The sequence below is a fragment of the Haliotis rubra genome, unplaced genomic scaffold, assembly GCF_003918875.1.
Source record: "Haliotis rubra isolate DU_JTF1 unplaced genomic scaffold, ASM391887v1 Scf22, whole genome shotgun sequence".
Classification (NCBI taxonomy): domain Eukaryota; kingdom Metazoa; phylum Mollusca; class Gastropoda; order Lepetellida; family Haliotidae; genus Haliotis; species Haliotis rubra.
In genome coordinates this window covers 590,108-612,916 of record NW_025766225.1, presented here as the reverse complement: position 1 = coordinate 612,916, position 22,809 = coordinate 590,108, and the positions used below count along the sequence as shown (strand labels likewise).

The 22,809-nt window shown below is 41.3% G+C and overlaps 1 protein-coding gene across 1 annotated transcript; it reads right to left on the bottom strand.

Annotated features, from left to right (window-relative positions):
* Window positions 1-234: 234 nt before the first annotated feature.
* LOC124277279 (monocarboxylate transporter 14-like) lies at window positions 235-22,604 on the bottom strand. The gene is made up of 7 exons (XM_046712933.1): window positions 22,400-22,604; window positions 10,684-10,822; window positions 9,906-10,183; window positions 8,761-8,904; window positions 6,850-7,638; window positions 3,005-3,055; window positions 235-1,537 (listed from the first exon to the last, which is right to left on the bottom strand). The coding sequence occupies exons 3-7, from the start codon at window positions 10,147-10,149 to the stop codon at window positions 1,365-1,367; spliced, it is 1,401 nt and encodes a 466-aa protein (XP_046568889.1). The 5' UTR covers window positions 10,150-10,183; window positions 10,684-10,822; window positions 22,400-22,604; the 3' UTR covers window positions 235-1,364.
* Between the last annotated feature and the right edge of the window lie 205 nt (window positions 22,605-22,809).

Sequence of the window (22,809 nt, the reverse complement as noted above, 5' to 3'; positions counted from 1 at the left end):
ACACTTTTATTTCTGTTTGTTTCATGTAACATTTTACAAATGGAAATGTCATTATTACTGGCTCTAAAAGTGAAATATATTCTACCAAATGCTTTACGTTTTGTGGGTTGAATGGTTTCATTTGGAGGAATTAAGTGGTCTCAAATGAACTTAACTATTTATTTGGAGTAGTAGAGCGCTCTGGCCCTGAGTGATCATTTCAAAATTCACACTATTTTGGGTTTGTTTTTTTTGTTTCCTAATGGGACATATGATATCAATTTATCATAAAGACCTGAGTCTTATACATTTTGTACGACTGTATAATGACATTCCAGTCAAGGGTCTTAGTTATTGGAAGTCACATGCGATTTTAATTTCAAGTATTTCACCTTAAACAGGATTTTGTTTCATTTTGCAGCAGTCCATGTTAAAACATGTTTATACTGGAGTTGAATCTGAATGAATCACTGACATACAGTAACAATAATGACATACTGCACCGAAGTACATTCTGTTTAAGCAAACACCACTGACCATGAGAATAATGTTCTACTATTACCTGTATTATTATGTTCGCAACACTTTGTTGCAATACATTCCACGTTAAGGCTCTATGTTATTTATCTATCTGTAAACCATTGGCATACAGCCATACACAAAGGGGATGGAGAGACTGAAAGTGTGGCTATTATGAATTTTTTATGTACGCACTTGGGCAGAAACCATCCAGTCAATATATCACAATATGTATTGTAATCTCTTAAATTATTGCAACATATCGGAATATGATAATCAGGGCAATATCCAGCCCTAGATGTCAGTCACCAACCCTTGTGATCCATCACATATCCTTACATGGTTTCTCTTGCAATACGCCGGTAGGTCCAGTTGTTAAAGCTTTCGTGCGTGACTCCGAAGGCCCGGGTTCTATTAAAACCGTACTCACTCTTGCAATACGATGGAGAATTACAAATCTTGGTCAGTTGATCGTAATTCAAATGCCGAATTCACCGTGATTATGATCCTGGGACCGTCATCAATAAACCATTGCTGAAAACTGCTCCCTAGGTTTTCCTTTTGAAAGTGATGTACATGTAAGGCGCGTAGCAAGCCAATTTTTGCAAAGTTTTATATTTAAAGAGTATTGAGGGCTTGCCCAACCTTTTTAGCAACAATCACGTGTAAGCCCGGGATTTGTTTCATAATGGTCGCTACGCCCCTGACATCAGGCTTTCTTTGCAAATTAGGCCGACGCGACATGATACGACTGAAGTCCTGGACACATCGCCTTGAACCAAAAATCTGGATACAGATGCTCCATTCAATAACCACATGGCAAAAGTCTGTAGTTTGTTGGTTTCATTTCCACTAGTTCCTTGTCACTAGCTGTCGCTCTCATTGAGTATTTTCATATTCTTCAGTTTCAACACCAAAGTGTCATCCTCTGTGGCAGCCAAATCGTACTGGTCTAGCGTGTTGTCGCCCTGTTGGGCAGTGGTCTTTCTTCCTAACATGGACAGGAATCCAAATGTCACTGAGGCAAAGAACATCACAGCTGAAATGAGAGTTAGAAATAATATAAATATATATTGATATAAACTTGTTTGCCACATCAATATTAAGAAAAGTACAAAAATAAAATAAAGAAGTTGTTATCCATAAAGTATCGTATTTTGGTATCATTCATCAACTTCTAAAATGCCAATCAAACAGATCACATCAATATTAAAGAAGCATTTTAGACGCGTGACAATATGTGTGACGACATGCCAACATGGATTACTACTTTACCGCTACTGGAATGTTTCAGTATAGATGCTAGTATTTCCACAATTGTTATGAGTGAGTGTTTTTTGTAATTTGTAATATCACATTGATAAAGTGATAATTATTATTGGTCACAATGTTTAAAGTTTTGAGTGTGGGTTTTGGCTCGCATCTCACATCATTTATGTTCAATGGCTTTAGTATTTTTAGCGGCACGCCTTTTTGATAGCGCTTCAGAGTTGACTCCCTTGGCAACGTGTTGACTTCATGCTGTCTGTTCCACATGATTCCATATCGTTATGAGAGAATAATGATGGAGCCTAGCTTTGTTAGAATGCTCGAGAACTGTGTAAGAGCTATATAAAGGCTAGTTGTTGAGTTGTGCGACTGGACTGATCACATCACTGGAGTTATACACATCTGTCTGCCATCGTCAAGTTGTTCAACATTCAAGACTGACCGTGCTGGCCTAATCATCTTCTGTCATTGTAAACAACCTTCAGTCAGTATATCTGTTCTCACTGTAAATGTCAAGACTCTGATGAGTTGATATATTTTATTTGTGACCCAATATTTTAGATATGTGACTCAACTGCATTGTACTAGAAGTCTGTATTGTCATTCATTGTAGTTTGCTCATTGTTTGTTCATTATATTATTGAATATTTTAGACTTGTCTGTGTTCTATTTTGCTGGTTCAAAGAGGACTTTTAAACCAAATTATTAACCGTAACACAATCATAAGCAAGTCAGCTGTAGATTCCGACTTATTTCTAAGCAAGTGTTGAATTACTATCACATCGTGAAAATAAGAGTGAGCGAGTGAGTTTAGTTTTACGCCGCACTCAGCAATATTCCAGCTATATGGCGGCGGTCTGTAAATAATCGAGTCTGGACCAGACAATCCAGTGATCAACAGCATGAGTGAAAATAAGATGTGTTCCCGAAAAGATGAATGAGTGTATCCTGCCCCAACGCCGTCATCAACTCACGCAAAGGCGAGTTATATCTTCACATGAATAAATCAAGGTAGGGCTTTCACATGCACACAATTTAGTTTCGAAAGCACGACAATGCTTCTTAATTCCATCGACCAGTTCTCTGCAGGTGCACGTTATTTTAGAAAATGTCGAGTATAAACAAATGTTAATTTAATCATCTTGAATCAAATATATTATGTTCAGTGATTACCTTCAAATTTTAAACATTATCATGTGTAAGGGTAGCAAAATATTTTAGTAACGGTAATACTCACATGAGCACACGAAAACATAGCTGAAATTGTTGGTTAGTTCGAATATAGACCCTGTAAACAGAAAGTAAAATGAATCAATTAGTCAACGATATGTTTTGTTTTCACAAAGGTAAACAACCCCATGGCGAGTAAAATCAGAACAGATACCCTGAACTAAATTGCTTTTTGTTAAAGGAGTATACATTGAAAATTGAGTGATGAGATTCCTCGATTGGGTGCGAAATATGGGATACGGTATCATATCAACTATCGATTGCCTGGATGACTCGATAATTTACGTGAAATGGGAATAGAAGAAATATTGATCAATTCAAAATAAAACGGTAATCAACTACCTGAAAGTATATGTCATTTACTTTACATAAGAAAACGCGAGTATTCTAATCCGATAGTGACCGCTACACCCAAGACGAATGAAGAGAGCACAGTGATAGTACTGGAGGTACAGTAAATAATGATTACAGTAAACATTGAAATGTGATAAATGCGATAAATGTGGCAATGCGGTACTGCGACAACCGCGATATTACAATGCATATCTCTGTAGGTATCTTAATATATTAGTACTCGTTACATCCAATATAATTGCCTTAATATCCTAGTGATCGTTACATGCAATATATACTAAGCAGCAAAAGAAACGTCAATTTGGAATTTTCCTTCGCAGAAACGGATAACTGTAAACTCCAGCTCATTTAATGTTTTGATTGTATAATTTTGACAACATCTCCGACTTTACCTGAGAAAAGACATTCCTTCCCAAACTCAGAATGGAACCCAGGAAATGGTCTCAAAAACGCATCCTGATCTCGGATAAGGTACGGTGTTCTCCCTCAATGTTTTTCATGCAACTCATGCTCCACGTGCTGTTCACAAGGACCAGCCCTATAAAATGCACCCACAAACCTGGTTAAAACATTCACATTACAACGTCAGCAGGATGGCGCGACTCACGACAGCTCGGAGGAACCAGGCGCTAGGAAGACTTGAAGATGGCCACACTGCACAAACCGTTGTAAATCACTTCCAGGTCAACGTTCGGACCATCTACAGGCTGCAGCAACGTTTCCGGGCCACCAACACCACAAATAATCGCCCCCGTACAGGCAGACCAAGGATGACCACAAGACGACAAGACCGCCATGTTGTGAGACAGCATGTACAGAATCCCTTCATGCAGGCATCCGAACCAGCACGCCAAACAGTGGGAACACACGGAAGACCAATCAGTACTGATACAGTACGCCAACGACTTAACAGCGGGAACCTCCACTGCCGTAGACCTTACCGTGGACCTATCCTCACCCCTCGTCATCGGCGTGAACGTCTACAGTTTGCCCTACAACACCAAAACTGGCGATACAGGCAATGGAGAACTGTTCTGTTCACAGATGAGAGTCACTACTGCGTATCAACTGCAGATGGCAGAACAAGACTATGGCGACGACGTGGCCAGCATTACTCAGACCAATGTGTTATGGAAAGAGACTCATTGGGGAGGTGCAAGCATCATGGTATGGGGTGGAATAGGCCTGAACCAGAGAGTGGGTCCTGTGGTGTTCCAGAAACCTTGGTCCAGGGAGAGGAGGCGGCATCACAGCGGTGCGCTTCATCGACCAAGCTCTCAGACCCCACGTCATACCACATTTCGCACGTCATCGAAACAACATTTTTACAGCATGATAAGGCCCGGGCCCATACTGCCAGTGTCAGAGCTACACGGGACTTCCTACAGCAGCCCTTAATCCTGATTTAAACCCAATTGAACATCTTTGTGATGAAATTCAGAGGAGACTGAATAATGTCATACCAAGGCCGAACGCAGCCGATTTATTGCGCCAGGCCTTTCTCAGAGGGTGGTTCCAGATGCCAATGGCCTTCATCAATCGATTGGTGCACTCCATGCATAGACGCTGTGCTGGAGTTATTGCCGCTCGTGGTGGTCACACTAGATACTAGAGTGTAGAGTCTGAATGGACTGCAAACCTTCACGTTATTCATTGATATGTCAAGATTTTGTACTCAAAAAAAAAATTTCATCCGCTTATAATGTCCATTTCTGTAATGATTTGATTACAGTGCCTATCTAATTTTAAATTCGCACTGACGTTTTTTTTGCTGCTTGGTATATTTATCTTGATATTCAAGTGATTGTTACAGCCAAAATAATTATCTTCATATAACTATATCACTACGACAAATATGATTATCTGTGTACATAACTGATCATTACATCCAGTGTGATTATCTTTAGATACTAGGTATATAAATATATCAATAAAACTATGACCATTTCACCCAATACATTAATCATATCAAAAGGCTAGTGAATATATATGTACAGATATTCATTCATGACGAATTGCAGATACCCTTCGTATAGTGTTGCTCTTCAACGTATTATAAAAGTTTGGAATAAATTATTTAATATTCCTCATGTAAGATGTCAAAAATGGTTTTACAACATGCTGATACAAGCATCCAACAATGGCAAAAATAATTGGGTGTCCATATTTGTTGTTTCCACTAAATATATTACTCACATTGCTATAGCTTGTTTTTTTAGGAGGCTATCCTGTCATCCCTTACATCAAACATACAAATTGAAGATACATCGTTGATTAGGGCTGGTAGGCTAGCGAAGTGATATTGTAGGAATATTGCTAAAGGTGGCGTAAAGCCATGTACACTCACTGACATCTTCCGTTAACCGCTTCAGGTGCAGGGGTATTTGTCAACGAAACATTTTGACTTTTCTGTTGGTTGAAAGTGTGTTCCTGTTTAGATTACCGTTGAAACAACACATTGAGCCTGTTCGTGGCATACACCAGCATGCACCTCTCAACGATTTGTGTTTAACTTCATGGAAGATCGTTTACGTACGCTTCGGTGACTATTAAGGAAAGCCAGGGCAGTTTTAAAACCTGGTAAGGGTGAAAGAGTCTGTTGTCCCTTCTGTGATGAAGTATATTGAATGAATGAATGAACGATATATGCGTGCGTGTGTGCGCACGTGTGTGTTCTGAATTGGTGTTAGTTTGCAACTAGATTCTCAGGCGAGACAGGACGTCAACATACACACACAATGACTCCACTCGGAGTGGAATACTTGACTGATTGGTCAAGAGCTGTCTACTTGTAGCAGGAATTAGAACAAGTCCTATATCTACAACTAACTTGTATCCGATTCATACCTGTTACGATTTGGGTGTTCTGATGTCGCTGCTGTGATGCATGCAACAAGTTACTTCATATCGCCCCATTATAACGCGCCTTTATCGCTACATTAGCCAGTATTTCAGCGTCTGTCAGTTGATGAGGGAAACTCACATGTCAACGCCGGAGAATAATCAGCTACTATTATCCACGGAAACAGATTCTATAGGGCGTACAAGTCAAAACAGTGATGACAATTACATGAATGAATCACCAACAACTCGCGAAGCCGGAACCGATTCAGCTTGTGTCAGTTTCGTGAAACCTACAAACATGGGTGCGACTCTGACACACAAACAAACATTGTCCGGGAGACACCTATTGGCCCTTATGATCACAGCTGCCTGGAACGCCGCAACTCTCTATACAGTATAATGACGCCTTCTCATGAGTTCAGTGCTCTGTCTGACAACAAATATATACTCTTCTATGCAAACTATGTTGGTGGGGAATGCTATGACTGGGCAAGACATTCTGACCCATTCGCGAACACTAATGACTTCAACGACCTTCAGTTATCCATCTATATACGTTTCAAAGTTTTTTGCTTTTTAAACCCAATGGAATCCGGATAATCGAATCCCTGGCTTCGAAGTTACTGAATCTATCTGAACATTAGCAATGCTTACCTGCGATAGGTGGTCCGATGAGATAGCCAATACCCAGGAAGGACATCACAGCACCGTAGGCAATGGCAAAATGTTCTACTCCGGCAATGTCTAAAGCTATTGTGCTCTGAAGGGCAAATACACCACCCGTATAAACACCAAGGAGCGCTCCATAGGTCAGTCGCCCAGCAACGGTTTTAACTAAGAGTGGCAAGAGCACAGATGTAACGGCAGTTATTCCCACAATGCCAGAATATATCAACTCTGGACCTACCCTCTTGTCGTTGGACAAAACGCCCAACAGGAGCCTTGATACAAAGCTGCCTATTCCTAAAGTGGATATACTTAATGATGCTTCTTGCAATGATGCCCCGTTGGACTTCATATAATCTGGAAGAAAGAGTATATGCACCGAGTATCCCATAGCAAGTAGAAGAGTACTTAGCATGAAGGCAATAAATGACAAGTCGGAGAGTATGTTCTTATATGTTGTTATGTCTCCGAAGGCAGCGAAGAGAATGGTCTCCTTCCTGGTTCGCCCGCTTCGATTTTGAGCTCTGCGAAGCACTTCAAAAGACGATGGCCGCATCATGAGCCCGAATATACAACAATGTGACACCAACGCTCCAACCAACAAGAACGCACCCGGAAGTGCATACCATTCGATAAACAGTTGAATCAGCGGCGGGTGAACGAATATTCCAAGAGCTGTTCCGCAGACTGCTATTCCTGAAGCTAGAGCCGTATCTTGAGGAAAGTAGTATCCAATAACTACCAATGAGCCAACCTGAGCAAAGGCTTGAGCGAGTCCTGCAATGATAATAATGATTGTTTGGTTGAGTGAGTATTGTTATGAGCATAATCCCATAAATATTACGGCGGCCGGTGAATAATCAAATCTGGGTCAGGAAAACCAGTGATAGATAATGCGACCAACGGCACAATACTCCACAGCTGTATCTGACCACCAGATGTATTCAGGCCTCCTGAACACAACCATTGATGTTTGAGGATCACTCTTCCAAAGAAGAAGAAGAAGAAGAAATTGGATAAACGTTTTTTAATTAAGCACTGATGATGAAATCGTTCCAAATTTATGAATCTTGCTTTAGATGTAGCATATCACTTCTAGCCACTTCATTTTTAAATGTATCCATACACATGAGCATTTATTACGCACCACCTAAGGGCACATTTTAACTTTTGGTCCAAACAAGCGAGCAGGTTTTTCAAAAGCATGCACAACATGTGTAGTGTATTTGTACTTGTGGATGGTGCTTGATTTATGTCCATTAGCAATGAGGTTCACAGCACCTTGCGAGACCTTAGTACTTCCGATGACAAGCAATGTTTCATACCTTTTCGAATGGTGTCATGGTTGTCAGTTGACAGTGAGGAACCGATAATCCTTGCAGGAATAACAACAGCTGTGACAGCCAAGTATGTTCGTACACCTGGTCAGGTCTACTAAAGTCATATTTGGCAGTCGCGCAAGTTGGAACCAGTTCTGGTTCTTGAATATACGCTTGTCACCTGAGATCTGGTACCGGGAGTAAGCCGGCTCTCGTCTTGCATTCTGCAAGTTGGCACGCGCAAAGGGAGCCGGGAACCAGCTTAGTACCGGAAGTAGGTCCTAATGGCGGCGGTCTAAATAACCGTGTCTGGACCAGAAAATCCAGTGATCAACAACATGAGCATCACTCTTCACAACTGGTATACAATGACGTGTCAACCAAGTCAGTGAACCTGACCACACGAACTCCTTATTGGCCTCTTACGACAAGCATGGTATACTGAAAACTCATTCTAACCCGGATCTTCACGGATCTGTTATAGCAATTGTGATTATACATACGTATTTATTACGTCCATTTATTGACCTTGAGGCCACGTGAATGAATGAAATTATATACATGCCATGTAACTTTTTACCTGCAACGAAAGCGTACGTGACGAATAACACTCTGATGTCCGTGACGAGAGCACTGACACCAAATCCCACAAGACCGAGAATGCCAGACATGAAGACGCACGTTCTACAATTAAACATGTTGGTCACCAGGGCAGCGATAGGACCTGAAATGTGGAGTTTAATATATGGTAGTCGTCATGTTCCACTCGGGACATCCAATTCAGTGAATTTGATTTTGAAACATTTTGTGTTCATCCTTGTAGATAAGAAAGACAAGAGGTACGGTTGCATGTCGATCGAAAAGATTGCTGGTTCCAAATCGTTAAAGTTACATATTTACGTGAGTCAGTGAGTTAAGTCATTACGCCCCTTTTAGCAATATTCCAGCAATATCACGACTGGGGGCACCAGAAATGGGCTTCACACATTGTACTCCTGTGGAGAACCGAACCCGGGTCTTCGGCGTGACGAGCGAACGCTTTAACCACTAGGCTACCCCACCAACCCTCATTATTACGTTAAAAATAAAGAAGTCTGTTCAAGCTTTAAGTAAAATTGACAACGCATCAGCCATATCTTGAAAATGGCCAAATATCTAACACAAGTAAAAAGAAGAACAATGACAGATACGTTTTTGAAAACTATTCATTCAGATCGCCGCCAGATTGTGTAAATGGCGGATGTTACAAGTAGGTCTGAACATGTTTATCCTTTTCGCGAACATCTGGCGTCATTACGGATTTAGTTTTTATTTAGCTATTTTGCCCTGTACGCCAACTGAACTTTGTGTCGGCGAATAATCACGACTGGTAATTCTTTTGGATTTCCGGGTGTTTTTAAATTTATTTATTACCATTGTAAAAAAATGTCCTTAAATCGTGCCAGAAGTGTATCGAAGTGGGTACGAATCCTGTGTTGCCCTGATTATGGTCTTGGTTTGTCAGTTTCACAGCGCGGTAAACATCGACAATCTTCATTACTTTCCTGCAACATCAGCGAGTGAGTGACTTTAGTTCAAACCCGGGTCTTCGGCGTGACGCGCGAACGCCTTACCCTCTAGGTTACCCCATCAAACTGATGCAGTGATACAACTGAAACACTGCACGAAGCGGCGTTAGAGCCATCTCACTCACTCATCAAGGTACCATTATCCGCCGAAGCCTACCTGCTAATGCAAACATGCAACTGTGCAAGGCGCCAACCCAGGCCGTCAACGTCACGTCGCCATTGTAACGGTCCAACAAGGCCACGTGGAACACCCCTACTGCGTAGTTCAAGGCGGGGTTAAGAAACTGGGTAAGAAACGAAGCCAGCAAGACCACCCAGGCGTACTTGCTTCTGGGTGTACGTCGGAAGTCAGCAACGGCTGGGTTATCTATGTCCACGTCCGCCATCTTACCGGAAACCATAAGCTAAAGAATTTTCAGCTTCTTTCGCATGCTCCTGCAAGGAAAAATGTATATTAGCGTTTATATATAAGTGAATACAATACAAATATACTTTGCGTCATTACTGTTACACAGGATTGGAATCGATATAAGCGTTACTCTCAGTGTACGTGGGCTGTAAGTAACAGGTGTGAAACGGTATACCGCGGTATTAGTAGGACCGCGGTATTATGCCTTCGGTTCGGTATACAGTAATGCAATCCCAAAAGTCGATATTTTCGGTTTTCGTACCGTCATTTTATTAACCTTTTTAATCCTTTTCTAAAATGTCTGTTCTTCTATCTAGTCATGAAATGACAGTTTTGTGCATTCAAAATAACCAAGATTATGGCTATTTTGCCCATGTTATTAAACGATGAAAGGTTTGGCTCTTCTTGTCAATGTTCTGCATGATGATCATATCTCATATACCGAACCGAAGGCCTTGTACTGCAATACGTACCGTACCGTGGTAAGAGCGTACCGTTTTACCCCTAATAAGTAATCAAAGCTCACCAAACCAACGCTCTTTGTTGAACGTCGCACTCCGTGTTTTGTCCGCGTTACAGTAGACAACGTCCAAGTCAGCCTATGAAAAACCTAGTTCTGTAATCCTGGAATGTCCTGTCGTGACATCTGTTGCGTGCCGGATGTTCTACCAACGAATGAAAAAGCACTGTAGCTTACCTGCATATTTAGAAACATTTTGAAACATAAGCACAGGCATAATACAAAGGATATGCCGTATTAATATTCCAAAATGTTCTGCACTTCACGGAAAACTAAAATTCAACACTTAAAATCGAACGATTTCATTACAATGATCTGTATAGAGCATTCAGCCTTACTATTTGCTGTTAAAGAGAATTTAACAACATGGACAGAACAACATACAAATTTATTAAACGTCAAAACACGGAACTAACAAAACAAATCACCCCGTTGAACAATGTTTATTACAAGTTGCATATTAATTCTCAACAATGTCTTTATTGGGTCACAAATTTTTTCCTCAAATTCAGGTGCCACAATTTCAACTTCATTTGTAAATTGGTGCTTTTTAGGGATAAATTTACAGTGCGAGAAAACGTTGAAATGTTGATGCTTAAAAATTTGATTCAAACGTTAAAAAGCCTCTCCGCTGGCATTGTGTTCAGGTTACTTAAAGGTCACATGCAACCAAAAAATCAAACATAATTAAAATCAAATTATCACTTATTCATCACATATAATATACATTGCTGACTGTGACAAAAAACAAATAAACAAAATTATGAGCGGACAATCGCGAATCAAAAGTGCAATATTTTGTACTTGGGTTTACTTCCCTCGAAACGAAGCACCCGGGAGACCGAAACCAGTCAGAGCGGGTGTGTGTGTGTGCACTCAAGTGTAACGAAGTATTTCATTGGCTGGTTCATTTGCCGATACGCTGAGGGCTCATTGTGTGTATATAGAGATGATGTATGGATTCATATACCGTTGTCAAGCAAGAGTGACAACGGTATAGGAATCCATAACGAAACGTAGCATCATATACAATAGAAGAAGTTTCTTTGAGGGCCATTTTAGAAGTTGTATAGATGAAATAACGGTGTTAGTACCTACACCGAAACGTCGCACTCATTGCAATAAAGAAGTTGACTATCCATAACTTGGTTTTCCTTTATAGAAGAAGTTGTTATCCATAAAGAATGTATATAGAGATGTTGGGTTTTGTAAATACATGCTCTGGGTCTCTGCATTTGCGTTCAATCCAATCAACAAATACTGAGATGGTGAACTGTTCCGTGGCTGGAAACTGTCGTTTGTCTAAGTACAAAGCAGGACTTGAAACTGACAATCTGAGTTTGCACCGGTTTCCGTCCGATCCAGTGATCCGAGAAAAATGGACGCAGTTTGTTTGCAACCCACAGACATGTCAATAACATGTCATGTGTACAAGTATCACACCTGCCTGTCCGTGTAATTACATAATGTGACAGAGACAGAACTCAGGTGCACGAGCCATAAATCAATGTATTTTGTTTATGGTGTATACGTTTCAAGTTAAAATTGCATGTGGTCATGATCAATGATTGAAGTTGTGTATTGCATATTGTCATTAGCAGACAGGCAGGCAGAAACATAGGTGTCAATAAAACAGACACTGAGTTTTGTCTGTGACAGAGACACCTTATCACAATCCACATATTTTTCTATGTTTCCATAGACATGTATATTAAAACATTTCAGTTTTCAAGCTGAGCAAGTTTTAACAATGAAATTTGTATTTCTAATGCTACATTTCTTGAAAACTTGGTTTGCAAATCTGCCACCAAGTATGGGACCAGTGTATTTTTATAACTGGAGACCCAACATGCTTGTAATCACAAGAAACATCTCTTGTTCTCCAACTTCGACTACAGCGATAATCCTTGCACGCATCACTTGTTGTGTTTTTACGAGTCGTCTTCCCGGTTCAAGCCGCGCGAACCTAATCACTGCGCATGCACTGTGGGCGCAGCGTAGCACAGCTGTTGAAACCACTTTTCACCCCAGCGCTGGGGTGAACTTAGTGAATCGTTTGAACTCCGATTTCGCGGGGTTTTTTTCATCGCGTTATTTTTCAACTTTATAAGTTGAATTTGCATTTTTGATAATTTGTTACTGTAAGTCCATACCGAAAGGTATCAGAATCTGCAAAGTTGTGTTTTGCGTTGCATGTGACCTTTAAGACAATATGTTAATGTGATTTTTTCATATATTCGTTAACAAAAAACTGGTTCTGTTATTTTGTGATATAATACATGAAAATGAAGTAAATCCATTGATAACTTAGGTTTCCTCTAATAAGCGCCCGGATGCTTATTTTTCAACGGACTGTGCTTTTCAAACCCTGTGCTTATTACAGGCCCGGCGCCTATTGGAGACCCGGCTCTTTTGCTTCCACGATTACCTAATACCATCAACCCGTGTCACGTGGACGACAGGGAGTTATGACGAATGGGACCATTCTTTATTAAATGTATTTTTGGATCAAGGGAGATTACATTTATAAAATGTACCCGGTGCGTATTAGAGGACTGGGGCTTATTGCCTAAACCGCTGTTCCTAAACGTTATGTTGTTAAGATTTGTTTTATCCTGGGTAGTCTCAGTAGAGCCTTACGTATCAGTGCCTAAAGGCTCAAAGCTAAATGGCAAGAATATATAATTTCTGAGGAAAATTACTTCAGTTCATACAAAGTTACATTTATTTACATGGCAGTGTCATTCATTGTTTAAAAATGTTTTAACTCTTTTACATGGTTTCCGCTAAGATTCAATAGGTTCATGACATGGCAATAGCAATAAATATGTTTCAGGAATGCATCCCTGTCTCATGTAGGCAGTGATGTGAAAGTTGTTATTGCTTTCGGAGTAAAGTGTAACCTGGAATCTTCAAGAACAGAAAAGACTAATCGAGCACTGTAAGACTTTCTGGAGTGAGTGAGTGAGTGAGTTTAGTTTTACGCCACACTTTGCAATATGCCAGCTATATGGCGGCGGTCTGTAAATAATCGAGTCTGGACCAGACAATACAATGATCAACAGCGTGAGCATCGGCCTGCGCAATTGGGAACCGATGACATGTGTCCCAGGTAAGACTATCTTGAAGGTACTCAGACCATTTATATGGACAAGCTCATCTCTCTCCTCTCTAATTACTTCAAGACCAGAGGCTGTGTGAAGATCATATCATCGCCCTGGATCCAGTCAAAGTCAGTTTCGGAAGACTGACCGTTGCTGATTCCAGGTGAATATCATCATCAATGACTTGTCATCAGATTGGACACACAAGAAGATCCGGGTTAGAATTGGTCTTCAGCAACCAATGCTTGTCGAATGAGGCGACTGGGTGGTCAGGCTTGCTGACTTGGGTGACACATGTCATCGTATCCGAATTGCGTAGATCGATGCTCATGCTGTTGATCAATGTTTGTAGACCGCCACCATAGAGCTGGAATCTAGCTGATAGCGGCGTTAGACAAGAAACATCAGAATGGAGAGATATTGAGGATGTATATTTCTGTGAGAGATATCAGGTCTACCATGTACGTACTCTATTCTCGTCTGCAATGCAGCTGTTGGTAAGCTGGTATAATGGCATAATATATTAGAACGTGCAGCCGGGGATACAGTGCCGGCTGTGGTATTTGAATTTTATTGAGATTATTTTATTTTAGATGGTGATAAAAAGGCTATTGCAGCTGACATTAAATGCATGTTGCATTGAGGTACCTTGCTTCTGACGTACCGAGATATTTGATATTGTGAATACACAATGCCATTTAGTAAGTGGTCAAATGTAACATATGTTTGGGATTACACTTTCTCAGTAAGGAACAGATTCTAATAGTTTATGAGTTGATTGCCTTCCGTGATTCGAACCCACACTCTCAGAGTCAGGCACCTAATCACCAGCACACAAAGTTAGCTATCTAACCCACTCAGCCAACGCAGCTTTCCCTGTGTGCGACTCAGCATTGTTTACTTGCAATAGCCCTTCATGGTTCTAACCATTGCAGTAGTTGGGGGAGAGGATATAACATTACAGCAATATCCACGTGCGCTAATCGTTTTATTTATAAAAGTTAATTCATAGGAACCTAAATATTATTGTAAGCGATCACTGTGACTTTTCGAGAACCTTCTTCAGCTTTTAAACAGTTCCCGATCTGCAGTATCAGCTAATTGTATATACAATGGAATATATTCGCCACTAAATCTTTGCAACACATTACTATGGATACACGTACATGAATACAACAATTGCAGAGTCCCAATCCACAAAGCGTTCGTAACGTTACGACCTGTCGTTACTCTATAGTTTACCTAAGGCTTACGGATGTCGTAGCGTTACGAACGCTTTGTGGATCGGGACCCTGAACTGTTGAAATATGATTCTGATACCAAATGGCGCCCAGTCTACATATTGCGACCTGTACTACTCAAGAGTGCACACTTCCACCGTGATATACTTTCGCGTTCACTGTACATGTGACCTGCTGACAGACAAAAAAGTTACTATTTAATAATAGTTACACGAACTCTTACATTTTCCACAGACAAGATATGGAACATTTATGGCACGAACCATAAATTCATAAATATAATACGAACTATAATTGTATATCTTCTCCGGGTTGAAATAATGCTTTTTTACCCGAAAAAAAACGGAGGCGGTTTCAGTACGTTCTGTATAGCAACTAAGAGAAAGATTACAACGTTAGAACTTGTGAATCCCAAGGTAAAAACATATTAGTATCTTATTTATTACTTTTATCAAAGCTTCTTGAATTCATTCCATATATGTACTGAAACTGAGTTCGATCTGTTTCTAACAAATACAAACAACAATATATACAGTATACATGCGTGAATAGAAAGCGAATATAAAACGTCAAAGCTAGAGAATAACCAGTCTCGGTTATCCACAAACCCAAATCCTACTGGGCAACCACCCCCATTCCACAGAGATTTCTGGCTCATCGGTCACTCATCGGAAGCATAGTGTTTTCCTTCCAGTAACTCACCGAATAGTATCGTATCACAGTCCGAAGAATCCGATTTGTGTTTGTCGACTATTAGGTCAGCGTCCGACGTGTCGGGCGTGACCCGATGAGGCGAAATCGTCCGATGAAGGAACTAAGCTCAGAGCTTAGTTCGCCATCGGACGCTATTTCCGGTCGCAGATCGAGTCAGTGTCGAATGAATGTCGAGCCGATGTGTGTCAGATTCGTGTTGTGCAACTATCGGACGTGTCTAGCCGACGTCTGACGGCAATCTGATAATTGTCCGATGATTAACAATCATCTGACGCTCATCTGATTCCAATCTGCGGTCTGCCCGATAGCCTGATAGCCACCCATCACCAATTCGATTCTCCTCGGAGGGTAACATGATATTTAGCACCGTCCGATTGCTATACGGTGTGACATCGGAGGTAATCGCTCACTAACTCAACTGCCATCCGACACATATCGCATAGCAAGCGGTGACATCTGACGGCCATCGGACTACAAACGGAGGGTCAGCAGACAGAGTTTAATCGGACACTACAACACCGAGATCCTTAAGATGGGTCCAAGAAAGAACAGAAATGTTCAAGGACAGAAGGCAAAGAAGCGACCTCCCAGCACCCCTCAACAATCTCAAGTGCCAGAAGACTCCTCTTCCTCCTCCTCCTCCTGAAGATGCAGAGGATAACGGCGTTGTCTTCAGGACCTCAAGGATCATTGCTTCTTGTTGCATAGTTTGTTGCTGCAGCATAAAAACAAAGCCCAGGCCTGCAGCGTGGCGAGGAAGTTGATCCATGACTAGAACCGTCAGGAGGTGCAGCCCGCTTTTATACTCGACTGCCGATTTTGCCGACTAATCCGACCAGTATTGAGTCAGTGTCCGATTATCCTACGAATAGTAACCGATTTATCGGATTGGTGTCGGATTGGGAGCGTGAGATTATTGTTAGGTCACCCTCGAATTACAATCCGAGCGCAATCGGATCAGTCAGACACCACCGATGAATATGGCGGACAGACATCGGGCCGCTACCAGTCTTTGTATAGGTTAGATCACGAGAACCTGGCGTCTAATCGTTGAAGTGGTTAGTTAGATCACTAGGCGCGATTAGACGCCAAGGTCCGAGTGGTCTAACCGACTTAAACCATGACACATAATTAAATGGCTACATGTACATTAAACGTTATCACAAATAATTCAGTGCACTATATTTAGTTGCGCTCTCACGTAGTAAAAGTTTTATTTTCACACTTAAGGTCCTTGAAAATTTCGTATTGCACATGTCACTTACAGCACGTGCCATCTGATATATCTGAACACGATAAGGGCTGTTTGACAATGTAATGTGCCCCTGAATGCGCAGAGTAATTGTAGTAATTGATATGTCATTCTCGGTTAGAGGCGAATGATTGAATTTTAGTTTGCCCTGTACGAGAGTTATTGATGAATGATTTTCCCGCATCCGCAAACGTTCATCAAGAAACATGCTTTCACACTCACCGCCATTGCCAGTGTCAGCAACAAATGGGTCCAGAATGTCTGAAGAAGATTTTATTCCGTGCTCACAAATATATTTGAGCTCAAATGTTCATAGTAATGCATTTTCTCCGACAAATTATACTACTCTGTACAGTGATATGAGCGACAACGTTGCTGGGAATATGCAGACTGCAGATAAACAGTGTGACATACAGTCAAGTGAAGATGATGCCATATATGTCGCTTCTCAACAGATTGAGAGTGAGTTGTTTAAAATACAGAAAAGTGAATTTCTTGTTTTGTCTTCGAGCGATGATGACATGATATATGCATTTTCACAAGAGTGAGTGAGTTTAGTTTTACGCCGCATTCAGCAATATTCCAGCTATATGGCGGCCATTTTCACAAGAGATGGAAAGACAATATGCAAGGAAATCAACTAATACACGCTTCAGTGAACTCTTATCTGATCGTGAAGTTGCGGAAATGAGCAAGAAGATAGTGCCACAGAAAACACATAAGTCTATAGAATGGGCATGTCTTCTGTTTCAATCTTGGCAAATTTCGAGGAATGGAAGGATACTAAATGGTGATACATCCGGGCATCGACTTAGTTTGATTCCGCATGATCTAAAGGATCTTAATGATGACGAACTTAATTAATGTCTGTGTAGATTTATTATGGAAGTGAGAAAGGAGAACGGCGAAAACTATCCCCCAAAAACTTTACGACAGTTAGTTTTGCTTATCCAAATGAAGTTGGTGAATTTGGGTAGAAATGTGCAGTTCTTATCAGACCAGGTTTACACAGAACTGAAAACCACACTGGACAATGCCATGAAAGTGAGGGCAAGCGAAGACCTTGGAATGCATCCAAGACAGGCAGATGTCATTACTGTAAATCAGGAGCAAGTACTGTGGGATAAAGGTATTCTTGGCGATTCATCTCCTCAGACGCCGCTTGATACCGTGCTATACTTAATTGGCCTCAACTTTGCTTTACGTAGTGGCGTTGAACACAGAATTTTGACAGTTGATCAAATTGAAATTGGAGAAAATGACCAGGGTGAGTTCATACGCTACCATGAAAAGGTCAGTAAATGTAATCAACGTGGTTTGAAGACTACCATGTTGAACCCAAAAGTGTTACTGTGTATGCTAGTGATGTATCTGATAAATGCATCGTCCACCTGTATCGGAAGTACCTCGGTCTTCGTCCTGCTGATGCTCCTACAGCTTTATACTTCCGTCCACTCAGTAAACCCAGGCCTGATCGATGGTATTCAATGTCGCCAGTAGGAGAACACACACTGAGTAAAACTGTGTCCAGATTGTGCGCTGCTGCCGGATTCAGTGGTAAGATTTTCAAATTCATTTATCTAAAAAAGTGCATTACTCAAAATATATTACAAACTTTACAGTGTCAAAAACACAATGAAAACATTTATACATTTCTTCCTTGAACCAGGTGTTGTTTCGTTACCAGTAATTTAGTTAGATGTAAATGACAAAGCGTGTTTTACATAAATATAGCATCAATTCATCTCTTGACTTGTTTTGATTGGGTTAACATTTGTCTTTTCAGGTTTCTCCACAAATCATTCGTTGAGAGCAACGTGTGCGACGCGGCTGTTTCGCTCAGGTGTAGATGAGCAGTTGATTGCTAAAACAACCGGTCACAGGAGAAACGCCATTCGCAACTACAAGCGTGTCTGTACTGAACAAGAGGCGACTATGAGCAGGATACTGCAAGGGAAACCAAGAAAGCGACGAAGTGAAACGGCATCCATGGCATCCAGTTCATGCGAGAAATCTAGAGCTTTACAAAAGACCTGTACCGATGGTATCAACATCTCTGTCAACGTTACGGTCGCAAAATGAAACTTTGTGTATGATCTGTGAATAAATACATTTTGCAGTATGCATTGCTGTTAGTTTTTTTACAGTAAATTAAACCATGATTGTTTTGTTTCAGTTCGTAGTCTAACCAACCCATATACTAGACTACGACCGGGACTACTTTTTAAATGTTTGCTTTCATGTTGGAATCTGACCAGCTTTACTTCACATCAGCGTTTGCCAATTACAATCATCCAACCAAAACTAGGCGCAGATTGTTGAAAAGGTCGTATGGAACAATTATGCATTGTTGTTATTTTTTCTATTGTTCCATAAAACCTTTTCAACAATATTTGGTGCAGTTCTATTCAATACATAATGTTTCAAAATGAACACTTACATCACAATGCACACTTAAATACTGATACAGTTATCACAATGAACACATACTGGCGCAGTTGTCACAATGAAGACACATACTGGCACAGTTCTCACAATGAACACACTAAACTAAGTGGCACAGTTCTCACAATGAACACATACTGGCGCAGTTCTCACAATGAACACATACTGGCGCAGCTCTCACAATGAAAACACATACTGGCATAGTTCTCATAATGAACACACATACTGGTACAGTTCTCACAATGAACACACATACTGGCACAGTTCTCACAATGAACACACTAAACTTAGTGGCACAGTTCTCACAATGAACACACTAAACTTACTTGCACAGTTCTCACAATGAACACACATACTGGCGCAGTTCTCACAATGAACACACTAAACTTAGTGGCACAGTTCTAACAATGAACACACTTAGTGGCACAGTTCTCACAATGAACACACTAAACTTAGTGGCACAGTTCTCACAATGAACACACTTAGTGGCACAGTTCTCACAATGAAAACACATACTGGCATAGTTCTCATAATGAACACACATACTGGCACAGTTCTCACAATGAACACACATACTGGCCCAGTTCTCACAATGATCACACTTAGTGGTACAGTTCTCACAATGAAAAAACATACTGGCACAGTTCTCACAATGAATACACATACTGGCACAGTTCTCACAATGAACACACATACTGGCACAGTTCTCACAATGAACACGCTGACTGGCGCAGTTCTCACCATTAACACACATTCTGGCACAGTTCTAACAATGAACACACATACTGGCACAGTTCTCACAATGAAGACACATACTCACACAGTTCTCACAATGAACATACACATACTGACACAGTTCTCACAATGAACACACTTAGTGTTGCATAGTTCTCACAATGAACATACACATACTGGCACAGTTCTCACAATGAACATACACATACTGTCACAGTTCTCACAATGAACACACTGACTGGCGCAGTTCTCACCATTAACACACATACTGGCACAGTTCTCACAATGAACACACTGACTGGCGCAGTTCTCACCATTAACACACATACTGGCACAGTTCTCACAATGAACACACTGACTGGCGCAGTTCTCACAATGAACACACATACTGTCACAGTTCTCACAATGAACACACTGACTGGCGCAGTTCTCACCATTAACACACATACTGTCACAGTTCTCACAATGAACACACTGACTGGCGCAGTTCTCACCATTAACACACATACTGGCACAGTTCTCACAATGAACACACTGACTGGCACAGTTCTCACAATTAACACACATACTGGCACAGTTCTCACAATGAACACACTGACTGGCGCAGTTCTCACCATTAACACACATACTGTCACAGTTCTCACAATGAACACACTGACTGGCGCAGTTCTCACCATTAACACACATACTGGCACAGTTCTCACAATGAACACACTGACTGGCGCAGTTCTCACCATTAACACATACTGTCACAGTTCTCACAATGAACACACTGACTGGCGCAGTTCTCACCATTAACACACATACTGGCACAGTTCTCACCATTAACACACATACTGTCACAGTTCTCATTAATGAACACACTGACTGGCGCAGTTCTCACAATGAACACACACTGACACAGTTCTCACATGAACACACATACTGGCGCAGTTCTCACAATGAACACACTGACTGGCGCAGTTCTCACCATTAACACACATACTGGCACAGTTCTCACCATTAACACACATACTGTCACAGTTCTCACATGAACACACTGACTGGCGCAGTTCTCACAATGAACACACTGACACAGTTCTCACAATGAACACACATACTGGCGCAGTTCTCACCATTAACACACATACTGTCACAGTTCTCACACTGAACACACATACTGGCGCAGTTCTCAACATTAACACACATACTGTCACAGTTCTCACAATGAACACACTGACTGGCGCAGTTCTCACAATGAACACACTGACACAGTTCTCACATGAACACACATACTGGCGCAGTTCTCACAATGAACACACTGACTGGCGCAGTTCTCACCATTAACACACATACTGGCACAGTTCTCACCATTAACACACATACTGTCACAGTTCTCACATGAACACACTGACTGGCGCAGTTCTCACAATGAACACACTGACACAGTTCTCACATGAACACACATACTGGCGCAGTTCTCACCATTAACACACATACTGTCACAGTTCTCACAATGAACACACATACTGGCACAGTTCTCACAATGAACACATACTGGCACAGTTCTCACAATGAACACACATACTGGCACAGTTCTCACCATGAACACACATACTGGCACAGTTCTCACAATGAACACACATACTGGCACAGTTCTCAACAAACACACACACTGGCACAGTTCTCACAATGAACACACTGACTGGCGCAGTTCTCACCATTAACACACATACTGGCACAGTTCTCACAATGAACACACATACTGGCGCAGTTCTCACCATTAACACACATACTGGCACAGTTCTCACAATGAACACACTGACTGGCGCAGTTCTCACCATTAACACACATACTGGCACAGTTCTCACAATGAACACACTGACACAGTTCTCACAATGAACACACATACTGGCACAGATCTCACAATGAACACACTGACTGGCGCAGTTCTCACCATTAACACACATACTGGCACAGTTCTCACAATGAACACACTGACTGGCGCAGTTCTCACAATGAAGACACATATTAACACAGTTCTCACAATGAAGACACATACTAACACAGTTCTCACAATGAACACTGACATACTAAGGGGTTCTCATCACGAACACTCACGTATTGGTGCAGTTCCCACTGTGTACACTAACATACTTGGTTCAGCTCTCACAATGTACACTTACATACTTCACCAGCTCTCGCAATGAACACATCATGCTGGTTATGAATGTCCCACAATATAAACTCACCTACTGGCGCGGCTGTCCTCACCACCTTCACGTCCACGACTCCGCCGTCACGACACCCACAATACGCCTCGTCAGGTCATCTTCACGGCGCATGAACTAAGGTCGATTGTCCAGCCCAGCGTAGCAAACACGTACGCCAGCGAACAGGCCGAATACAATCTTTCTGGGTCAGCATTCGCAGTCTTGCGTCCGCTATTAATAGACCGGAGTATACCTTGCGTTCTTCTCGCTTCGTTTAGCGTGCAGACACACATATAATCCCCAGCCTTGCTGTCTGTGTGGTGGTTTATGAATAATTATGTACTTATCCCAATAGCTGTACGTGACTGATGTGAGCTGTATGCAGTTTACAGTCAGCTTCGGTCACGAAGTGATTTAATGGGATCAGTGGTATATCAACGGGTATGTTG

Excerpts from the sequence above, each read along its gene's own strand:
- LOC124277279 (XM_046712933.1), bottom strand. The coding sequence starts at position 10,149 with ATGGTTTCCGGTAAGATGGCGGACGTGGACATAGATAACCCAGCCGTT. Across the intron at positions 7,639-8,760 it reads CACGTACGCTTTCGTTGCAG|GACTCGCTCAAGCCTTTGCT; the intron begins GTAAAAAGTTAC and ends TTATCATTGCAG. Across the intron at positions 3,056-6,849 it reads CATCGGACCACCTATCGCAG|GGTCTATATTCGAACTAACC; the intron begins GTAAGCATTGCT and ends TTCTGTTTACAG.